Source organism: Canis lupus, chromosome X (genome assembly GCF_003254725.2).
Source record: "Canis lupus dingo isolate Sandy chromosome X, ASM325472v2, whole genome shotgun sequence".
NCBI lineage: Eukaryota > Metazoa > Chordata > Mammalia > Carnivora > Canidae > Canis > Canis lupus.
In genome coordinates, this window is record NC_064281.1 from 1,466,530 (window position 1) to 1,489,907 (window position 23,378).

Below are 23,378 nucleotides of genomic sequence, written 5' to 3' on the forward strand. Positions count from 1 at the left end.
CTCTTGGTGGGGTCCCACCAAACGGATGGGGCTGGGGTCCGCTGGTGGAAATGCCCATAGCAGGACGGGCTTTGCTCCCCACTCCCTTGTTGCCGGGCCTGAACGACCCCTCCTGGCTCGTGTTGCCGCGATGAGCGCACGCCCCTGCCTCTTCCTTATACCTCTGCGTTTTGAAGGGCACAACTGTTCCACTCATGGAAATGCACGACTTAACTTCACAGGGGTGTTTAATTTCCACCGGCAACGAAGGGCAGGGGTTGGGGGTGACCCGGCTGTCCCGCCGGGCAGTTATCGTGGGTCGCCTTCCCGGTCACACCAGCAGAGGGGGAACTGGCCACAGCACGGCTGCAGCCAGGGCCTCCAGATGTTGCCCAGCGTATCCAGCTGCAGCGGAACTGGGATGAGGGTCCGGCGATGCTCCTCCACGGCCCGAGCCACTGTGTCCATCACGTGATAGAATGAGGGCTCCGTGTCCGGAGTGAGGGCGTGGGCTTCAGAAGGGTCTCTGGACAGGTCGAAGAGCAAAGGCGGGTCGTGATGGGCTACCTGGTCCCCAGAGCAGGGACAGACCCCTCTCCCGTAGCAGGCACCGGCTCCCTCTGGGTGGAACAGTGGGGTCATGTAGTGCACCTTCCACAGTCTTCCTCCTGAGGGAAGGACAAGGATGTCAGGGGGCTCACGTGGAGACATAGAATGTGTTGCTGGAGACAGGCCCATGTGTCCTTGAAGCAAGGAATGGATAAGCAGATAAGCCAATGTGGCCCAGCCCCGCAAGGGGATGGCATTCTGCCATAAAGATAAATGGAGCTCTGACATAAACCTCAAAAACGGTGAGAGAAGCCAGACACACGAGGCCACAGAGTGTGCGATCCCAGTTGTATGAGGCATCCACAACAGGCAAATCCATAGACCCAGAAAGTAAAAGGGTGGATACCAGTGCCTGGGTGGGAGAATGGGGAGTGAGAGCTAAAGGGGACCGGGTCTCTGGAGGAATGGGATGTTCTGGAACTAGGCACAGATGATGTCTGCACAACATGTTGAATGTGCTAAATGCTCCCAAGCTGTACATTTTAAAAGACTGACTCTTACAGTATGTGAATGTTACACACCGAATTTGCGTGCCTCCAAAATTCATATATCGCAGCCCTGACCCCCAACAGGATGGAACCAGGAGGTGGTCGTTGGGAAGTTAACAGGTCAGGAGGACAGAGCCCTCAGGAATGGGATGAGCTCTGACAAGAGTCAGGACAGAGTTTTGCTTCCCTTGTGTCTCTCCACCATGTGGGGACATAGCAAGAAGGTGGCCATCTACCACCCAGCAGATGTCTGTTGTCTGGAAGCCACCAGTCTGTCCCGAGCTAAGACGGAATCACAACTCGGGAAAGCTGTTGGCAAAGGAGTGAGCTCCTCCTGTCATAGGTTGTCCCAGGCAGGATGCTCAGAGGCTTAAAATGGCACCAGTGAGTCTGGGGAAGCCATGTGTGTCACTGGAGGGTAGAGAGGACTCTAGTGGCCCTGCCTCCTCCAGGGGCAGAAAGACCAGGAAGCAGGGACAGATATGGGTCACAGCTGCTCCTGGGATCAGGAGAAGGAGGCCAGGAAGCACGGCCCTAGGCCCCTCCCTAGCAAGTGTGTGCAAGCAGGAGGGCATGCCCCCTCCTTCTTACGCCCTGCCCAAGTCCTGCTTCCTGGGGCTGGTGCCCCTGTGCTTTGGTGTTTACAGACCTGCACCCTGTGATTAACGTCTCTGTCCTCTGTCCACCTCTGAGCACTTAGGGTGACCTAGCAACTCCCAGTTTGCTCACCTGAGTCATGGGCATAGCCTTTGTCATCTACCATTGTCTCCGGGGTGAAATGGAATACCTTCTGTCACCTGCTCAATAAAGGTCACTCACTACTTCCATAATCCAGCAAATGTGTTAAGAACAAAGAGAAGAGAGATAAAGTCTCAGACCAGATAGTGGTAAACATACACAATAAGGAAACGGTGAAGTGCAAAATGCCTGGGGAAAAAATGCAACTGGTCCAGGTGGCAGGAGGTGATGGTGGAGGTAGGTGTGAGTGTGTGGGGTGCATGGGTGTAGGGGGACTCGTTTGGGTCAAGAAAGCCTTGCTGGGAAGGTAATTTTGCATTTGACCATCAAGAATGAGCCAGTCACATGGAGATCCAGTCGCCCTATGAGTGTTCTGAGATGGGGAGGGCCTCGCTCATAGTACAAGGACGAATTTATCCTGATGTGTGTGCAATGGGTGGTCTTGGGATGATTTTCAGCAGGGGGTTAAGTGGATCATGCATGTAGGATGAACAGGAGACCTCTGGAGGCCACTTAGGGGTACCATTGAAGAGGCTTGGGCCGTGGGAATACACTCTACTTACCGTTAAAAAAATATAGAAATATTCGCCCAATAACAGAGATGACAGGTCAGTGATGGGGTAGCCACAGTGTAAAAGAACAGATTTGAACACTGGACCTGGTTATCTGTGCTGCTAGGCATGCATGGTTGTAGACTGGGCTGTACAATGGAATGACGGTTTTTAGAAAACCCTCAAAAAGGGAAGGAGATGTGTAATAAGTGATTTTGAAGAACCAAAAATGTAGCAATGAAAGTCATACCAGATTACAATGATATTGAAAAGAATGGATGAAAAGGAGGGACATTCAAAGAAAAAGAAAAAAAAGATGTCTCTTAAATAAGGGAAATCCCAAGAGGTATGCCTTCGCTCTTGATTCACACCGCTGGAGGCTTCTAAGAGGATGGTTTTGAGGAATGGAAAGGTAAGAGATAAATCACAAGGAGAATACGGCTCTTCCCAAACACCAGAGGAAGAAAAGAATCATAAAACCTACGCAATCACAAAGTCACACATCCAATCAATCGTAGGGCAAATCCAAAAGAGAGGAGAAAATATCAGCACGTGGCAAAATAATAGGGAACTAGAAATGAAGAAAAGTCACTCAATTAGGTGAAACTCTGTTATCAGAAGGCAAAGGTAGCGGTGGAAATCAGCTGCGTATAAAATTTAAAAATAACAGTTTTTGAGCAGATGTAAGAACTGGATTTTCGAAAGAAAAATGACGCCTAAAAACAGAAAACCTCTGGATATGCCAGTTAGCTGAAGATGGAGAACAGATCCATATAAACGTGGAGGCAAATGAAATACAATGAGATTACTTGGGACAGGAGAAACTGTGCTTGATGAAATGAATACTTTTGAAATAAGAAGAATAAGTGGAGGGACATAACATGTTTCAGTTGGGAAAATCTGATATGAAGATAACCAGTCTTCTCCCTGAGTAGAGTTTACACATGGGATGCAAAGCCAATTAATTCATATTTCCATAGGATTTTAAATAATCTAGCTGTAAATTTAAAAAAAAATGATTTTGCAGTTATTTTAAAAGCCCAGTTGGGCCAAAACAGCCCAGGGAATTTCTAAGTACAAAGATTATTCCGCACGGACGTTGCTGCTTATATCACAAAGTTATGATTATTACAACAAGGAGGTAATGGAGTCATTGAGTTGAGGCGGTTGAGACGGGTGGAAACCAGCGTTGTTAAGGGCAGAGGCTTCGAAGCGGGAGAGGCCGACTGGAGCACTCGTTCGCAGGAAAGCCATATGAAAATCCCATAAGCGCCGGTAATGGGGTGCTAAGGTGATTGGCGGCTTGCGTTAGCAAGGATGTTGCTGATGTCAGGAAAGATCAGTGCCAAGAAACAGAGAAAAGGGCTGGTGTGAAGCAGAGCCACGGGAGCAGAGGCCAAGATGCGACTCAGTCACCCAGAGCACTCACCGTCCCGTTGGCGCCAGCGGGCTGCGTGCAGGAAATTCTCGCAGTAGTGCAGCAGGAACTCGTGGTCAGAGTGTTGCGCTGTCCCCAGCAGCAAGGGCAGCAGGTCCCGGCCATCAGTCACCCTAGACAGGAGCACGGAGACTCACGGATGCTGCAAGTGCGCACACAAGGCACGCGCGAGCCTTAGCGAGCTTGGGGAAGCATTGAAACAACCACTCCCATGACTCGTCTACAGACCTCAGCTTTGGCTAAAAGAGCCCCGAGGATCCGACATGCTCGGCTTGTTGTCACCTGCCCAACCTTATTATGAATGCAAGAAAAAGCTGAGGATTCGGTGAAATGCCTTTTTGGTCTTACACTCTATTGGGCTCTAAGCCATTAAGGGATATGGTGCGTTCTTCATCAACACCGGGTACCATTTCCTTGTCTGCCTCCGAAGCCCCTCCCCAACGCCTGCCTGCCTTGTCTTCCCCCCCCTTTCCAACTTCCTCGTCTTCTTCAGTTTCCAAGATCCAGCTCCAGTCCCATTCAGGATGGGTGGAGGTTTCTTGGGATCCCACTTGCACTTTTCTCCACCCTTCTTAGGAGAAAGCCCAAATCCACCACTTGTGATTTGCAGGGATGGCCCTGAGCATTTTCTGTCCCAGTGACCTGGTCAGTTTTCAGGATCAAAAGTAAATCATCGATACTGAGGATAGATTTTTACAGATGTAAAAGTCTAAAATCTAAAGGGATCTTTAGATCTAAAAAATCTCATCTAATCTTAAAAATCTAATCTAAAAACTCTAATCTAAAAAGGGATCTTTCTCTGTAATTTGACCCATGTTCTTTATCAAGGTAGAGAATTCAGAACCCCAAGTCGACTTTACTTAGAGTTACTAAGTAACTCTAATTTATCATGAAAAATGAAATAAAAGAATCTATCAAGAACATGGATGTGCGTGCATACATGTGTATACATATATATAATTACACCTTCAAATATATGTATTCATATACGCACAAGCACATATATATGCACACACTATATGGCTGTATTTATTTTACCTTCTAGTGCAACAACACATTTGCAATATACATGTCACGTAAATTTGTATTTTTAAAGCAAATGATACATTATAACTTAATTTAAAAATAAGCATCCGGGCAGCCCTGGGTGGCCCAGCGGTTTAGCGCCTGCCTTCAGCCCAGGGTGTGATCCTGGAGACCCAGAATCGAGTCCCGAGTCGGGCTCACTGCATGGAGCCTGCTTCTCCCTCTGCCTGTGTCTCTGTCTCTCTCTCTCTCTGTGTCTCTCATGAATAAATAAATAAAATCTTTAAAATAAATTAAAATAAAAATTAGCATCCAATTAGGGGAAAAATATTAAAAAAACATATGATATTCAGTGCAAGAAAAAACAGAATGTTAAGGTGAAACAGTCAACCTCTCTAGTGATAAAACAGTGAAAATTACAATACACACATATATGTATGTTTGTATACACACATATGAGGAACCTATACAGGAATTTATATTTATTTTAGTTCTATTATGTTTTAAAATAGACATCTCCCTTATGGCTGGTGGTGATCCCCAAGGAACGATTTGACAAAACATATCAAGAGATTTACCTATAAATGGCCATATCCTTTGACTCAGGAATTTACGTTCTAAAGGATTCTTACTAAGGAAGTAATTATGACAGGCAGTAACATGACAAGATAGTGGTTATTTTTGTTGTTGTTGTTTGTTTTTTTACGGCAAGGCTAGTGTCCAACTATAAGGGGATGGTTGAAAGAAAATACCACGAAGGCATTAAATTCTTTATTTATTAATTAAATATTAATTATTAAATATTTATTTAGAGGCACAAGGACCTCTAAATCTCTATATATATTTACATAAATACATATAAACTATGGAAAATCTATCTAAAAGATATATCTAAATCTGCATATCTAGATAGATCTAGATGTAGATCTAGATACATGATATATATCGTAAATTTGTAATTGTATGAGGATCGTTTATCATGTGATTGCGTAATAATTATATGATTGTATACATAATTATCAATTATGACATAATTTTATTTTCTACTCCCCCACCCTAAATTTTCTGTAATTTTTAAGACAAAGGAAAATTGGAATCTATGCAAAATCTCTACCACACTACGTGAAAAGGAGCTTCCTGTGATGAACTGTTACCTTTTTCAATGACCGCCATAATAAAATGCCTCCACTTAAGAATCGGGAGAGGAGAAGTGGATTCGTACGTATAAAATGAAGCAGACAGCTGACCCCTGTCGCTAATAACAGGGAGCCTAGAGTGTTGTCCCAGATACTCATTTCATGGATGTGTCATGCAATACAAGAAGGACAATGACATTTCACAGACATGTTTCTGTGCAAAATTGAGTTGCTAGGGTTCCCTGGGCTGACTGTACCTGTCCTGGGGCACCTCACCGCCCCCCAGCTGGACCACGGTGGGGAAAACATCCATCAGGCTGGTGGGCTCGTGGATGACGCGGCCGGCCTGCAGCACCCCAGGCCACCGGAAGATCCCTGGGACGCGGATTCCACCTTCCCAGCCCCCCATCCCTTTGCCACCTGTGTGTAAACATGAACAGAAAAGAATGTGATTGTCCCATGTTTTTTTTGGCAGCGTGTTTTACGATCTTTGGGCGGGGGGGAGGGTACATCCAAGGATGATGTGTCTGTAGTTGATAGGATTCCAGTTTGAATATGATGTGGCTGCCGTGGTACCCACTCTGCTTGGATGCATTGCCTAATTCCTGAGTCCATCACTTGATGGAGGGATAATCAAAATGTGGTGCATCCATACAACGGAAGGTTATTCAACCATGAAAAGGAATGAAGCAGTGACACTTGTAAAAATGTGGATGAACCTGGAAAACGGTGAAGGAAGCCGGTAGCCAAGGACCGCATATACTGCATGGCTCCATTTACATGACATGGTTACGATGGGGAAACACACCGAGACTGAAATAAGTTGGTGCTTGCCCGGGGCTGGGCGAAGGAGGAACCGGGGAATGATTGCAAATGGGTACTGAGTCTCTTTTTGAGTAGGTGACCATGTTCTGCAATTCAGCGGTGGGGACGGTTGCACAATTCCGTGAATATACCAAAACCCACGGCATTGTGCAAAAGGAAAAACACACACACACACACACACACACAACTGATTTGACCATGACAAATTGTCATTTCCACCCTGAATTGCAAAGCAAAGTCGCTGGTGATTCTCTTGAGGTGGGTGGCCCCATTCCATGGGAAGGGTTGGGAACTGTAGGATGGGGATAAAGACCATACACAAGGATCTGGTCATCTCTCTACCTTTGTAGATTCCATTCCAGCCGCCATATTGCTCCTTTCCGAGTTGGGCCTCTAAAGATCCCCCGTGATCCGACGTAAAATAAACAAGCGTGCTGTTGGTCAACCCTTCCATATCCAAAGTATCAAGGATCTGCCCTGCAGAGGATACATGCATTTGAGCCGGTCAAAATGGAAGAGGGTCTGAAACCAAAGTATTCAGCGTGTGCTTCAGCATTCTGGATCTTTCCGTGAGAAGGAGGCTTTAGCGTTAACATCTAATGGGGGTGAGCAGCAGTAGAATCATGCTGACCCAAGATTCATATATGCCCTTAGATACACCCCATCCTGTTTCCAAAAAGTTTAAGGCAAGCTGTAGGGCATACACTACATAGGACAACATAGCAAAGTCTTAAAAAGGAGGTAGAAGATTATAGAGTCAATCATACTTCAATTTAAAAAAAAGGAAAGGGGGAGAAAAAAAAAAGAAGGAGATGGAGGGGCTCTAGGAAGAAGGCTGACAATGGCATTGGCGACATGTGTCCATTGATGAAGAATAGTTTACACCTCTGGCTCCAGGTGTCTTATAGTCACCTCAAAGGGAAAGCTTATGGTTGATGCAATTTGCCATGTCCATGAGATTTTTTTTTTTAACTGGACGAGAAGAATCATATTATTTTATTTCTAACAATGGACCAGGCTTTTAATCTGCCCCCTATCATGAGGACCGGACACCATGAAAGTTGAGTATGGTCTCAAATAGATCCTGTTTTTGGATAGCTTTTCCTGTGACCTAATCTGTGCCGTTAGATCTAAACAGCATGTCTTTGGGGTTCCGGTCTTGCTTTTTGATACGGTCTGATGATCCTGCATTTTATTGGTTCGACTGAGCGCAATTAAGACAATTAATTGTCCATTCACTTAACTTTAAATTAACCGTGTCATTATTTTTGCTCTTTCTTGGTCTCATCCACGGTTCAACCATTTCTTTGTTTTCAGGTGCTTTGTTCTGGACACAGATTTGTGAATTTGCGGTTCTACTAAATCCCCCTCCTTAAATTAATAATATTTTATTTATTTATTTATTTATTTATTTATTTATTTATTTATTATAATCTTTTTAGAACAGCTTTGGGTTTTACGGGTAAGCCGAGTCTTCGTGTCATCAGTGAGCCAATAGTGACACATTACTATTAACCAAAGTCTAGTTTCTGTGGTAGTTCACTCTTGGTGTTGTACATTTTAAGGGTTTTGACCAATGCATAATGCTATGCATCCAGCATTATAGTATCAGACAAAATAGATTCTCTGTCCTAAAAATCCCTTCTCCTTCACCTACCTGCACCAGGACAACGGTTTTCATTTAAAAAATGATCATACTGTGGCTTGAGTTTGAAACTGGAACACAGAGGCACAGAAGCCATAGAGAAGATTCTTGAAATACGGCTTCAGAGTTCCTTATCTTGAGGGACTTAAGGTTTTTTTTGTTTTGTTTTGTTTTGTTTTTTTAACTCTGTACTGGAGAATTTCAGACTTTATCATCCAGTACGTGTTCTATTACCTACATCCTCACCTATATTCACAGAAAAAGTGTTTCCCTCAACTTGCGTCATGGTGAATTGTGTTTTAAACGCTTAATATTTGGTATCACGTAAAACAGCCTGTATTTTCCAGCGATTCTTAATCTCTTCCACACCAGGACCATAGTGCAGTACTGAGTGAGTTTGTCCTGAAGCCCCACTAGGGATGTGATGTGACATTGCTCTTTGCCTACGTGTCTCCCAACGTCCAGCATTTCCCCCAACAATTCACTCAAATAATGCATTTTCCTCCAAGGTGACGTTTTCAACAGATTTTTAAAAGTATGTTTTCTCCTGAAATCTCTGATTCCCATGCTGCTGTAGCTCCTGGCCCTCTCTGTCTGCCACTACATCAACTCAGGGGCACCCAAGTCCTTGGGTGAGACTCAGAAAAATGGCTGTGTCCATATCCATGTACCATTGAAGAAATGTGTGCTGTCTGTCGTGCCAGATACGATTCCAAGCCCAGGGGATGCAGGAGGAAAACAGAGCAAGACCATCCTACCCATGGGGATTTTAATCTATGTTCTCCTGGGAGACAATCGAAAATCACCCCACCTAAGACAGTGATGAGCAGAAACAAAGCAAACACAGTGAGGAAAAGGCTATAATCGCGTACACCCTTCACGTTTGAGGAGATGGCACTACTCACACTGCCTCTCCCAGCTGTCTCCTGGATTAATGTCATCTCATCCCGCATGTCCTTTCCTCCTGCTGTTCCGGGAGGAGCACCAGTTCCGTTTTCACCGGGGAAAAGGCACTTACCCACCATCCAGTCCATCTCTTCCGTGTTATCCCCGTACAGCCCGTGCGCGCTCTTCCCGCGGAACTTCTCGGTAGTGATCAGAGGGGTGTGCACGTGTAGAAAGGAGACAAAGAGGAGGAAAGGTCTGTGCTTGTTTCTGAAAATAAATAACAGCGACTGGAGCCACTTTTACATAAAGCAGAGATTCGGGTCCCGGGGATGCAAAATACAGACGGAGATGATCACGTCCAAACGAGTGTATCTGCTACTCTTTAATGGGATGACTTGACCCTTCTATAAAGCCTGTTGCAAAATTTGCACTGATATTGTGCATTCTTTCCCTGAATTTATCAACTTATAACCCTACATACTTCTGGCAAGCGAAGATAAGACAGAAGAAGGCCAGGCAACTGTCTGATCTGACAATTATTCCATTCAATTATTTCGGGATATGTTCCCGTGCCGAACATTAGCGTGTAGAACAAAATGACATTGCGTATATGGTTTTCTGTTTAATTGCTCTCAAGCAACAAAGTTTAGGCTCTGACATGATTGTTGAAAAACACACTTTTAAAATGATGATTATTAGGTTATTGATTTCCGTTTGACCGTCCCCCCACCGAGGCGATGCCTCACCTGTCCCTCTCTCCATCTGATCTCTATGACCCACTGTGTGTCGTTAAAGTACAGAAACAAAAGCGAACGTCTTAGACTTACTTGGAGCACCTCAGGCTCACCTGCTGCCGTTTGCAAGCTACGGTTGACCCTTGAACAACACAGGTTCATTGTGTTGCAGATCCACTTATATATGGGTTTTTTTTAAAGATATAAATACAGTACAGTACTATAAATGTATTTTCCTTATGATTTCCTTAATAACATTTTCTTTTCTCTAGCTCACTTTATTGTAAGAACTCATACAACCTATGGGTTGACCGACTACTTATGTTCTCAGTAAGACTTCCAGTCAACAATAGGCTATTAACAGTTAAGTTTTGGGGGAGTCAAAGGTATATGTGATTTTCAACAACACATGGTGTCAGCTGTTGATACCCCAGGGACCCCATGTTGCTCAAGGGTCAACTGTAATTATCAGCATCATTTCTGACCCATGTTAGGCAATTCCATGAGAAGAACGTTCTGGAACATGATCGCAACCTCATCACCACCAGGTGAATTGGGTTTCCACGGTGTCCCCCACTTTACTGGGACACACTTGGGGAGCATGGAACTGACCCTGGTGTAGCTTTTTACCAGGCCCCTCTTGGCTCTGACATACTGAGTCCCTTTGTTATTCAAATTTACATTTAGGGTCAAGTTAGCAACAGTTCTGATGATAGAGCTTTAAAAATATTTAGAATTTGTTGTAAATCTTCAGTGATTCAGTTTGTTTTGTTAGTTAAATATGGCCTGAGGTGATCAGTCAGTGCTTACATAAGAGGACTGGCTCCAAGTAGGAGGGGCCAGCAGCAAGTTTCAACTGACCTGTCACTTGTTTCAATGGGCGCGATCAAGCTGGACTCAACTGAACAACATCTCTGGCCCAATTTACCAAAAATATCTTTCTGGGCCAGGGCGATTTCCCCATTCATATCTCCATTACAGAAAGGAACTCAAAAGATTTTTTCAAATGCATTTTGAGCATGGACCAGAGCGCTAGGATGGAGCTGACTCTTTGATGCTCACCTTTGGACAAAGGAGGAGACCTCTTTGAGAATAAGAGATGTCGTCCTTTGAAAGTGCATGGGCTGCTCAGTGATGGTGTGGTTTCTCATCAGAAAGCAGTCTGCGTGAACAATCAGGACACCTATAGAATATGAGGTCACGAAGAGCAAGGTGGCAGCTATGGTTGACCAGACGACCGGAGTCCACGAGCCTGACGTCAGGTGGGTGAGTTTCCCAGCAGTGAGCGTGAGGGCAGCGAAGGCCATGATTTGGAAGCAGACATTGAGTTTGTGCTCCATGCCAGCACGCTTCTCTGACAGCTCCCAGTGGATGCAATCTCCCATCATGGAAAAGGGCATTCCGTAGAAATGGTCGAATCCATGGTTGAGTGGGTGGTGGCAGTGATCATTGGAAGATTCACAGTTGAGGCCCAGATGCCATTTTCCTGAAAGGCAAAAAGTACACCCGCATGACAACTAGTTGATCGCTGGCTGGTAGGTATTGTGTGCTTGCTGCATTCCAGGTGCTCTGCTGGGTTCAGGAATAGGGCAGGGAAGTTGAGGTGCACGGGTAGAGTTCCATCACAACCTGGCTTCACTGTTACAGGGGAATGAGGACCCTGCGTGGCGACGTTACACGATACATGGTTTCCTGAGCTGCTGAAACAAATTTCCAAAAACGCGGTTGCTTAAAATAATAGCAATTCATGCTCACCCAGTTCTAAGGCCACGAGTCCAGAATCAAGCTGTGACAGGGCCATGTTCCCCCTGTAGGTTCCTGGGAAGGATCCTTCCTGCCTCTTCTAGCTTCTGGGGACTCATGCATTCCTTGACTTGCGGTCATATCCCTCCCATCTCTGCCTCTGTGGCGACACGAACTTCTCCTCCTCCGTGTCAAATATCCCTCTACATCGCTCTTAACAGGACCCTTGCCCTCACATATAAGGTCCACCTGGGTAATCCAGGATAATCTCCACATCTCAGGATCCTTGAATTAGTCCCATTAGCAAAGACCCCTTTTCCATATAAGTTAATATTTTTTTTTTTTAGCTTCCAGAAAGTAGGACACGATATCTTTGGTGACCATGATTCAGTCTACTGTACCTGAATTTGCAAAGGTCTGTGACTGAGCAATAAGGAAGGCACGGAGCGGTCTGATTGCTCTAGAAAACTCAATCTGCTATAATCAGTGGGTGTAAAAGATTTCCCAACTTTGGAATTATCTTTCTTTCCCTGTCTTTGTTAAACCACTGTAATGGTGGTCAGAGTCATGGTAGGCCATAGGTTCTACATGGCACAGGTTTCAAGTACAATCAATGGCACATGCTTCTCTATGGTCACTCCTAGAGTGTTGATAGAGACCTATGTGCCTTCCCACCACCCCAAATGGCATCTCTCATCCAGAAAGCCTCATGCAATTTTCCAATTTTCCAAGGAACGTTCCACAAAAATAGATTTCTCTCTTGAAAAATGATAATAAGCCTATTGCATTTGATATTCAGTGTATCAGCTAGTGTTGCTCTTCATGATCAATAGATGGCACTGTTAATAAAAAATTATTACTATAACATGATAATGGTAGTGACAGCTTGGGCCCCTATCAAGAAACGATTATCCTTCATCGTACTTCATTCTATATATGACATGGTTTGTTGACATCTAGAAACATAAGTATGCTATTTATGGAAGCAGAGAGGGAAGTAATTAAGCCTTGCAGTCGCATTTTTGTGCAGAATTTAGGGAAAACAGCATTATGGAAGTTGATGGTAATTTGGTGACTTTAGGAAAAAAATTTCCTTTTTTTAAAAAAATCAAGGTGCATCAACAAATACCAAGAAATGCCAGGTGTTTCATTAAGCTGATATTTCTTGAGCAACTACTTTGCAGTAAGCACTCTTTTTTTTTTTTTTAAAGATTTAATTTATTTATTCATGATAGACACAGAGAAAGAGAGAGAGAGGCAGAGGGAGAAGCAGGCTCCATGCAGGGAACCCGACCAGGACTCAATCCCGGGTCTCCAGGATCACTCCCTGGGCCGAAGGCAGGCGCTAAACCGCTGAGCCACCCGGGCTGCCCCCAACACTAAGCACTCTTTGTAGTGAGGTCATCCCTGCATTCATGGAGCTTTCTGTCTGGAGGACAATCCCACTGCCTCAAAACCACTGCCTTTCCAACCTTTTTGGTTGAATATACTCTCCATAGAAAAGAAAGGTGCTTAATACTAAAAATGTACATACCTATTAGTCCAGTGGCGTATCCTCTGTCTTTTAATATTTTTGCAAAAGTTGTCTCATTGGTCGGAAGCCCTCCAGATACTCCGGTCCATTGAAGAACACGATAACCATTACTGGAAACCATACCTTTGGGGAACCATTTTCAAAGAAACGTTACCATCGCACATTGACAGATTCTATCATTATTATTAATTGACAGATTTTATCACTATTATTAATTTTTCACTTAAAATATGTGGTGAAAAATTTTTTTTTAATTTTTATTTATTTATGATAGTCACACAGAGAGAGAAAGAGAGAGAGGCAGAGACATAGGCAGAGGGAGAAGCAGGCTCCATGCACCGGGAACCCGATGTGGGATTCGATCCCGGGTCTCCAGGATCGTGCCCTGGGCCAAAGGCAGGCGCTAAACCACTGCACCACCCAGGGATCCCCTGTGGTGAAAAATTAGTTGAAAACTTAGCAAGAAGGCTTAGTGTCCTTTTACGTGAAGGTTATAAACACAAAGAGACTTAAGTAAAAAAAGGAAAAAGACTTAAAAATGGTTTTATCATTTCACCAAAGTCTTTATATAATGCAGGGATTCTCAAACTCACCTGTACTTTGGAATCATTTGGGAAGCTCCAAAATATTCTGAAACCTGGTTGTCAATCCATAAAGTTTTATTTTATATTTTATTTTATTTATTTTAATATTTTATTTATTTATTTATTTATTTATGTATTTATTTATTTATTTATTTTAGGGAAAGAGACAGAGGGAGTGAGCAGGGAGAGGAAGAGAATCTCAAGCAGACTCCAGGCTGAATGTGGAGCCTAATGTGGGGCTGAGGCTCATGACCCTGAAATCATGACCTGAGCCAAAACCACGAGTTGGATGCTTAGGCAACTGAGCCATCCATCTGCTTCCGCTCCCCACTAGAGACTGTGGTTTTAGTTGGTTTGGGGGTGGAAGTGCAGATTTGGAACGGTTGCAGGATACCGCAGACAATTCGTATGTGCTAACAAAGTAGGACGCCGCGGATAAAAATCACACGGACTCTGATATATCCAGGGCATCTACTCCAGTGTTTAAAAAAAGGTAAATTAAGCATTTTTCTAAAGTTCTGCAATATGCAGTGGAAAACCACCGATTCGGAAGATGCTCTGTGCCTCCTAGATCATTTTGATAAATGCAGCTCCGTCTTGCTAGAGATCTACCTGGTTCCAAGAGTGAATCTACCTCATCAATCATTATTTAGGAAGTTGGAGAATTCTTTCTGAGATTTTTCTAAACCTTTGAGCATGCGTCTGGTTCAGGGGAAGACTAGTGAGACATACATGGTTCTTGGCCATAACAAAGACAGCCGGCGTGTTTCTGCTTACGTTGGGTGGGACTCCTTCTTCCCTGGGGCATGACAGGGTGCCAGGGACCCACACATGTGAGGGTCTAGAGTCCGTTTGATGTGTCCCACAGCCAATTGGTCTCTAGTTTAGTTTTTCAAACACAAGTCCACTAGTTGAGGAGTTTCTGTGAAGGTCTTTCAAGATATGGTTAACAATTGCAATCAGTTGGCTTTAACCAAAGGAGATAGCCCTTGATGTGGAGGTTTCTTATCTTTAGGGTCAAAGAGCAGAAGCACTCTAAGGACATCACACAGACTTTTTGAACTTTTCGTCTACTCCCTGCTCAATCCCCCTGCCTGTGTGACCTCACTATCTGTGGGGCTCTATGGCTCTCACTGACCTAATCTGATGGTAAAAACATGGAGGGATTAGATTATTGTCTACCCACAGGGAGAATAATCTCCCCCACCCTTTAATTCCTCTAATAATCTCCCCCACCCTTTAATTCCTCTAATACAGGAACAGCTTTTTTTTTTTTTTTTTTTTATGATAGTCACAGAGAGAGAGAGAGAGGCAGAGACACAGGCAGAGGGAGAAGCAGGCTCCATCACCGGGAGCCCGACGTGGGATTTGATCCTGGGCCTCCAGGATCGCGCCCTGGGCCAAAGGCAGGCGCCAAACCGCTGCGCCACCCAGGGATCCCACCGGGAGCTTTTTCTTCTCCAGAACCATGGTTGGACATGAGGGAGGACAAACCTGATCTCAGAGGGTATCTGCCCGTTAGGAAGGCAGCCCTGCTTGGGGTGCACACTGAAGCAGCCGCGATGTGCTGGGTGAGCATCACCCCGTCCTCTGCGAGGCGGTCAATATTTGGAGTCCTGCAGAGGGAAACAGGAACAGTTTTATTCCTTAACAAACAAACTCAACAGGCTTTTCCACAGGCACACCTACATAGTCAATAGAAAACCAGGCCATCATCATGTAACACATCAAGGTGTTCTTGGGAATGACCAAAAGGCAAGATCTTCAAATGTCATCCAAACCATCAAAGAAACAGAAACTCAATTTGATATTGTTTGCTAAGTTTTTGCAACTCGTACTGAGATGGGCATTAGGGGAAACTCAGAATTGAGAGTCTGCAGGGCCCTTTCACGTGGGATTCACAGTTTTGATTGGGAAATTTGACCTCCTGGCACCAACATATGGTAGTTGGTACGGGAGGGTGGGATTCAGATGTAGCTTCGTGCTGTGGCCTGAGCCGGGCCCTCGAGGGTAATGGGAATGTGACTAAGGCGATGCAGTGAGCTCATTCTCAGAGAGATGGACCAGCACTGACAGATAAGCATGTCGTGGTGGTGACATGGATTCGGCTGTCTGAAGCAGAGCTTTTCAGCAGGAAGCGCTGAAGTCATGTATGAGCGAGTGGTCTTGGCCTGATGGGTGGAAGCGGAGCATGAGTAAGCTCGGGCCTTTGCCTCAGATGCAACACAAATGTTTTTTCAAACACTGTCTATCACAGGCCGTGCTGATGGAAACCATGTCTCAAAGTGAAGTGATGAGTCACAGGCAGGATGAATTCGAGCTGGGGTTAGTGCTGGGGTGGGAAGAAGGAAGGGTGAGAGGGTGATCAAGGAAACATGCACAGAACCCTGTCGAAGTCTGGATCGCACGTATGAAGAGCGAGATCCATTGTCACTGGTGCCTTCGTCGGGATGCCCGATGAGCGATTCTCGGATCCTTGCCTGATGCTGTTGTTGCCATAGCAGCCGATATCGCCGATGCCAAAATCGTCCGCCATCAGAAGAAGGATGTTTGGACGCGAACCGGATAAATCCCTGCAAGCCGAGGGCCTCGCACCCAGAAGCACACCGACCATCACAGCCAGCCAGCTCCTGAAAGACAAGGTGCCGATGAACGCCTCACCCTGCTTCCCATTTCATTTACGTGACTTCTGTAAATGGGATTTTTTTAGGGGTGTCACCATTTTAGGGGACTTTGATATTAGCATCCCACTGCAGAAGAGTTTGAGTCCATTCTTAGGCATTTAATTCTTTTTTAGCTGAAGACAATTCATGCTCTTGATGGTTTTATTTCCACTGTAAATTTTTTTTTGAAGCCCTGTTGTTAGATCATCATACCCATGATTAAGAAAAAGCCCTAATTTGGTTTCTTATTATGCATGGATCAGGTCCAAGGAACGTCTATAGCTCCTTCCCCTTTGCCTCTTGTTTATTTTTCCTTAAATAAGTGAACGGTGCTGAACTGGGTTATCTTTGGCACTTTGTGGGAGTGGACCTACTGACCAGAGTAAGGCAGAGGGGAAAAGTCAGGGCAATGGTTTACCGATACCATCTGGTGATTCTTTTTTAAAAAAAAATTATTAAAGATTTTATTTATTTATTCATGACAGACACACAGAGAGAGGCAGAGATATAGGAGAGGGAGAAGCAGGCTCCCTGCGGGACTCGATCCCAGGACCCTGAGTAACGCCCTGAGCCAAAGGCATATGCTCAAACCACTGAGACACCCAGATGCCCTCCACCTGGTGATTCTGAGTCCATTCAAAGTCTCCGTATAGTCCAGCACGAATGTGACCGACCTTTTTCGCTCACTGATACCTGATGGGAAGTGGGTCTGTTGGGGTGATGGAGGTTCCAGCCCAGGGTAGAGACTCCCTCGTGCTGGCATATCAGAAGGAAGAATTGCCACAAAGGCTGGTGGCTGTTTCACCTTCATCACTCCCATAACTGTGGCATCCGTGGAGCCACTTTGGCTACGTCCACACAGAGCAGGACAAGAGTGTTCCAATCCCCAGTGCCATGAAATACAGATGGGATCTGAGTCTCTGAAGAAGATTGGCCATATGGGCTCCATGGAAAACATGAAAAGATTCCTTCAGAAGCTCCCGGATGGGGGGAGTGTGAGTCACTGATATGAATCCTGAGTCCCAGGACCAGTCCCCCCGATGCACAATCAGCGCTAGGTGAGCAAGCCTACTGTGTCGACGCATCCTGGCAAAGGGACGTACAGAAATGTAGAAGCAGAAACAGAAGATTAACGATCACCCGTAATCCCGTCTTACCAGGAATGCTCCAGATGCAGCATATTGTCTTCTGCCTTTTATTCCCTGTAGGAAATAAAGAGGTGTATTATAACAAAGGCAGCAGATTTGCACCAATTCCATATGTAAAATAGTAAGTACGGAGCAAAAGGGCGACTTTCTCTCTGATGCTCTCAATAAAACCTTAAAACAATGACTGAAAACTCATGAAAAGAATGATCTTCCTTATCGGAGAGACTTAAGATGCTGAATGCTGCGTAAAGAATATAGGACGCGTGTCTATTGAGGGCCAGGTGGTAAGCATTTAAAATATTTGGGGGGGATCCCTGGGTGGTGCAGCGGTTTGGCGCCTGCCTTTGGCCCAGGGCACGATCCTGGAGACCCGGGATCGAATCCCACATCAGGCTCCCGGTGCATGGAGCCTGCTTCTCCCTCTGCCTATGTCTCTGCCTCTCTCTCTCTCTCTCTCTATCATAAGTAAATAAAAATTAAAAAAAAAATTTAAAATATTTGGGGCTTTCCTGCCCCGATGGTCCATTCTGTGGCTGTAACACGGCAGCTGTCATGGACAATACACACGTGACTGGGGTTGCTGGCTTCCGCTGCGACATTATTTGCAAATCAGGTGACGTTTGCCCCCGTGAACCACAGATTTGTGAACTTTGATATCGAATGTAGAAAAGAGAGAAAATGCAAAATTAAGTGATAAGATTATTGACTTGAAATAATCTCCAATATCCATCTTTTAAAAAAAATTGTCATACATGCATAGAACGAAATGTACCGTCTTAGCCATCGTTAAGCACGGAGCTCAGGGGCCTTGAGCATATTCACACAGTTGTACAACCATCGCCACCACCCACGTCCAGAAATTTCTCATCCATCCAGAGTGAAACTCTGTCCCCATTAAATATGAATTCTTCGTCGAATTCCCCAGCTCCTGGCTCAGACATGAAGGGAAAGCCAAGTTGGGGTTCTGTGGGTCAGGGACCTTGACCTGGCATGGCCTTTGCAGTGACCTGAAGCCCTACTCATGAGTTATTTGAAGAGATCTTGGCTTCCATAGTTGGGGGGCTTCTGAGCCCAGAGGGCACCCAGCCCTCCTATGAGTGCCACCCCCCACCCCGAGGAGGGCCAGATGGGCTCCTCGTCCTTCCAATCCAGCCTGACCTTTCCGTGCCCTTCATGTTCTGTGAACATCAGTCCTTGGCCACAAGGTGGTAGGGGTTTTTCCCAAGCTCCTTGGCCATCTCAGGTGATTTCTCACACCGTTGCACACTTGTTTCACCTCAGCAGAAGGGCAGGGTAATGAGCCTGTGGTCAACCAGATGCCCGTAATGCGCGGAGAGGACAGGGCCAAGCATGTGTAGAGAAAGACCCCATGGAATAAGTTCATTTGTGGGCTGTACGTGGACACCGCACGTAGGGTGGTAGGGAAGTTTTCAGATGCGATAAAGGCTGACGGGTTCCATCACCGGGCAAAGTCTAGCACCAAACCATGGCTGTTGATTTGCTTTATTCATTTCCAGGAAGGATTTTAGTGAGGTGTGAGCCACCCAGCTCCATGGACTTTTTTTGTTGTTGTTTTCCCTTCTGGAGGATGTATGGTGTCTTGTGATTATACCTATGTGCTGTTCCTATCATCCAAGACGTTCAGTTTACATCGGGGCTCACTGTTGGTGGTGTCCATTCTGTGGGTTTGGACAAACGTATAATGACATGGATCCACCATTGCAGCATCCTACAGAGTGGTTTCACTGCCCTAAAATCCCCTGTGCTGCACCTATTCATCCCTCCCTGCACCAACCCCGGGCAACCACTGAGATCTCCCACTGATGTTTCTGCAAAATCCCTTCTAGAGGATTGCCAGAGACTGCCTCCGAGGATGGGGGGGCGGGGCGAGGGGGGGGCAGGGGGAGGGTGCCCTGTAGGGGGGAGGGGGCCCTGTAGGGCGGAGGAGGGGGATGGAGGAGGGGGATGGGGGAGGGTCCCCAGCAGGGCGGGGTGAGCGGGTGCCTTGCAGGGGAGTTGGGGGGGCCGGGGGTGCAGGGGGAGGGTGCCCTATAGGGCGGAGGGGGGGACAGGGGGAGGGTGCCCTGTAGGGTGGAGGGGGGGGACGGGGGGAGGGTCCCTAGCAGGGTGGGGGGAGCGGGTGCCTTGCAGGGGGGGTGGGGGGTGCCCATAGGGCAGGGGGGCGGGGGAGGGTGCCCTGCAGGGCGAGGGGGCACAGGGGTAGGGTACCCTGCAGGGTGGGGAAGACGGGGGAGGGTGCCCTACAGGGCGAGGTGGGGAGGGAGGGTGCCCTGCAGAGCGGAGGGGGGCTAGGGGAGAGTCCCGTGCGGGGCGGGGGTAGGGTGCCCTGCAGTGGGGGGGGGGCAGGGGGGAGGGTGCCCTGGGGGGGGGGCGGCGGGGGAGGGTGTCCTGCAGGGTCGGGTGGGGGGACGCGGGAAGGGTGCTCTGCAGGGTGGGGGGGGTGGGGAGGGTACCCTGTAGGGTGGGGGGGGTGGGGAGGGTACCCTGTAGGGTGGGGAGTGTTGGGGGTGCCGTGCAGGGTGGGGGGGCGGGGTGGGGGGGCCGTGCAGGGTGGGGGGACGGGGTGAGGGTGCCCTGCGGGTTGGGGGCGGCTGGGGGGGGTGTCCTGCAGAGCGACGGGGGGCGGGGCGGTGCCCCAGCGTGGGGAGTGCTAGGGGGTGCCCTGCAGGGTGGGGGGGGCAGGGGGGAGGGCGCCCTGTAGGGCAAGAGGGGGCGGGGGAAGGGTGCCCTGCAGGGTGGGGTGGTGGGGACGGGGGAAGGGTGCTCTGCAGGGTGGGGGGCGGTGGGGAGGGTACCCTGCAGGTTGGGGCGGCTGGGGGGGTGCCCTGGGGGGAGGCGGGGGGGGGAGGGCGCCCTGCGGGCAAGAGGGGGCGGGGGAAGGGTGCCCTGCAGGGTGGGGTGGGAGGGATGGGGGAAGGGTGCCCTGCAGGGTGGGGTGGTGCGGATGGGGGAAGGGTGTTCTGCAGGGTGGGGGGGCGGTGGTGAGGTAACCCTGCAGGTTGGGGCGGCTGGGGGGGTGCCCTGCAGTGCGGGGGGGGGTGCCTTCTAGGTCGGGGGGGGGGGGGTAATGGGGACGGTGGGGGTGGAGGGTGCCCTGCAGGGCGGGGAGGTCTGGGGGGTGCCCTGCGGGGTGGGGTGGGGGGGACGGGGGAAGGGTGCTCTGCAGGGTGGGGGGCGGTGGGAGGGTACCCTGCAGGTTGGGGCGGCTGGGGGGGTGCCCTGCAGGGCGGGTGTGGGTGCTGCTCCGGACAGCTGCGCAGCATCCCGGCGCTCGGGCCCCGCGGGGAGGGCGTCTTACCTGAGGGGCTGCGCTCCGGGAGCGAGGCGGGGGCGGGCGCTGGGCGCTGGGGCGCTGGGGCGCTGGGGGTGGGGGGTGGGCGCCGGCCCCGCGGGGAGCGGAGGCTGCGAGTCCGGGGCCTGCGGGCCGCTGCACGCATGTGCGCAGCGGACTCGGGCCTCAGAGCGCAGGCAAGGAGCTGGCGGGAAGCAAGTTCGGTTGCGCAGGGAGCGGCGCCCCCCCCCCCCCCCCCGCCCACCCGCCCCGTCCCGCCCCCGCCCTGCAGGGCACCGTGGCCGGGTCGCACCGGGGACCCGCTGTTCTTCCGCAGGAGCCTTACCGCAGCGGGGCGGCCCCTCGGGCTGAGCACAGTGACTCATTCATTCCCCCTCCGGACTGTGTTAACCCCCGGGGGAGCTCGCCTGCTGCGCTCCCTTCCAGACAGGGGAAGCCCCGGCCTTGACGAATGCCTCTTGAGCAGGCCTGGCATTTTGTGGCTCCCCCTCCCCCTGCCCCTGCCCCAGCCCCCGCATCTGCCTCAGAAATGACCAGATTACCAAAAGAAGAGGAAAAGAGCCGAGGACAGCTGTGCTCACAGCACCGAGCATCATCACCGCCGGCTGGTTTGCACCTCCCTAACCCTTCCACCGTGCCCGTGAGCTCCTTCCACGCCCAAAGCCCATTCCTGTTTGTGTGTTTTCTATTCACTGGCAGCCACCTGTCTTCCTTCCTCCGGTGGGGGGCAGGATGCAGATTCCAGGCATACGTGATCCTTTTCAAAGGCTTCTCTGGATGAGAGCTCTCTGCACACTTCCCGAGGGGGAATCACATGCAAACGCCCGAACTTGTAGCCCCCCTCGTGCATTTTTGCTCTCTGTGAGCTCGGGGGAGGCCTGATGTGAGGCTCACGCGTGGCCCATAACCATCTTATGACTTTGCGGCTTCAAGAATCCGTCATGAATTGAACAAATCATAGCAAAAAGGAGGTGAGCGCCTTTCGGTAGGAGTAGCTGGTGCTCGTGGTGAGGCCGGTAAATGATGCTGGGGGGTAAGGCACTAACGGGTACACTGAGGCTCTGGGCCCAGACTTACAGCGACCGGGAGCCTCTGGATCCTCTTCGTAGCTGAGAAATCCCAGGAACAAGCCCTTGGAGACTTTTCACTGTACGTGCCCCACCTGTAGCACCTCTTGAGACACCTGTTTTTCTGCTGCCCTGAAATGGGATCATTGTGCGTTTTGGTTTTGAGTCATTTGTGGCTCTAAGATGACATGTAACGCTGTGTCTATGTGGCTGGCATCACTTCCTGCCAGGATGGGCTCTAATTCGCACCACACCCCCTCCCCATCCAGCTTCTACTGTATTTGCTTTTGTGCGTCCCGGCGGGTGGCGGTGGAGTCTCCAGCAGCAGCCCAGACATCACAGGGAGATGGTAGATTGGCCTTAGAAGCAAACCAGGCTCCCTGGGGAGCAGGTCTGTTTGCAGAGATTGCATAATAGGATGACGGCTTCCAGGATTCCAGGATTAGAGTATCCTTGAGGTGTGACCTCCTTGCAAGGCTGGCTCCTTGCTTCTATCTCCAGAAATGATGGAGCTCTGGCTGAAGCTGTGTGCTTGGCCGATGACATGCCTGCCTTTTTCGTGGTATTTCTCACCTCAACACACGTGTCTCCATGTCGTTGCACACATATCCCCATTTCAGACACATGATAGGACCGCAATAAAGGGTGATTAAATGAGAAAATGTGTTGTGATAGAAGCCATTCTTCTATCTATCCAACCACCTATCATCTATTCGTCCATCCATCCATCTATCCATCCATCATCTACTTATCCATCCATCATATCTATCATCTATTGGTCCATCCAACTATCGAGAATATCTACTATCTATCCATCCATCCATCATCTATCCATCTGTCCATCATCTATCCATCCATCATCTACCTATTCATCCATCACCTATCATCTATCCATCCATCCATCTGTCCATTCATCATCTAACCATCCATCCATCATCTATCATCTATTGATCCATCCAACTATCGAGAATATCTACTATCTATCTATCAACAATCCATCATCTATCCACTGATTTATCCATCATCTATGTATCACGCATGCGTCCAATAATCATGTATCTATCCATCAATCCATTCATCCACCTGTCTTATCTGCCATCTATATCTATCCACCCTTTCATCCATCCATCCATCCATCCATCCATCCATGTATCTATCTATCTATCTATCTATCTATCATCTATCTTCTAAGCATTTCTTCGATCACCTATTTTTCTAGGAGTGTGTAACTGAATCTTGCATCCAGGCTGTGTCAGTGCGATGCTATAT

The 23,378-nt window shown here is 48.2% G+C and overlaps 2 protein-coding genes across 9 annotated transcripts in view; one reads left to right on the forward strand and one right to left on the reverse strand.

Annotated features, from left to right (window-relative positions):
* Nucleotides 1–209: 209 nt before the first annotated feature.
* On the reverse strand, nt 210–22,266 carry ARSL (arylsulfatase L). 7 transcript variants are annotated; one of them, XM_049107341.1, is made up of 12 exons: nt 21,049–21,127; nt 18,888–19,408; nt 17,739–17,783; nt 16,399–16,548; nt 15,413–15,534; nt 13,335–13,457; nt 11,120–11,543; nt 9,454–9,590; nt 7,133–7,267; nt 6,223–6,385; nt 3,795–3,916; nt 210–647 (listed from the first exon to the last, which is right to left on the reverse strand). In XM_049107341.1, the coding sequence occupies exons 3-12, from the start codon at nt 17,759–17,761 to the stop codon at nt 289–291; spliced, it is 1,758 nt and encodes a 585-aa protein (XP_048963298.1). In that variant the 5' UTR covers nt 17,762–17,783; nt 18,888–19,408; nt 21,049–21,127; the 3' UTR covers nt 210–288. The 7 variants fall into 7 exon arrangements, with proteins under 7 accessions (XP_048963298.1, XP_048963299.1, XP_025291401.1 ...); XM_049107342.1 differs by lacking the exons at nt 18,888–19,408; nt 21,049–21,127 and adding an exon at nt 22,120–22,266; XM_025435616.3 differs by lacking the exons at nt 18,888–19,408; nt 21,049–21,127 and adding an exon at nt 21,585–21,723.
* Nucleotides 21,303–23,378, forward strand: part of ARSH (arylsulfatase family member H) — a 30,358-nt gene continuing 28,282 nt past the window's right edge. The window contains exon 1 of one of the 2 annotated variants that reach the window (XM_025435592.3): nt 21,303–21,650. The gene's annotated coding sequence lies outside the window, so the exon portion shown is untranslated. Of the gene's footprint in view, nt 21,651–21,721; nt 22,014–23,378 lie in introns of those variants that run through there. The other variant, XM_025435585.3, reaches the window with a different exon arrangement.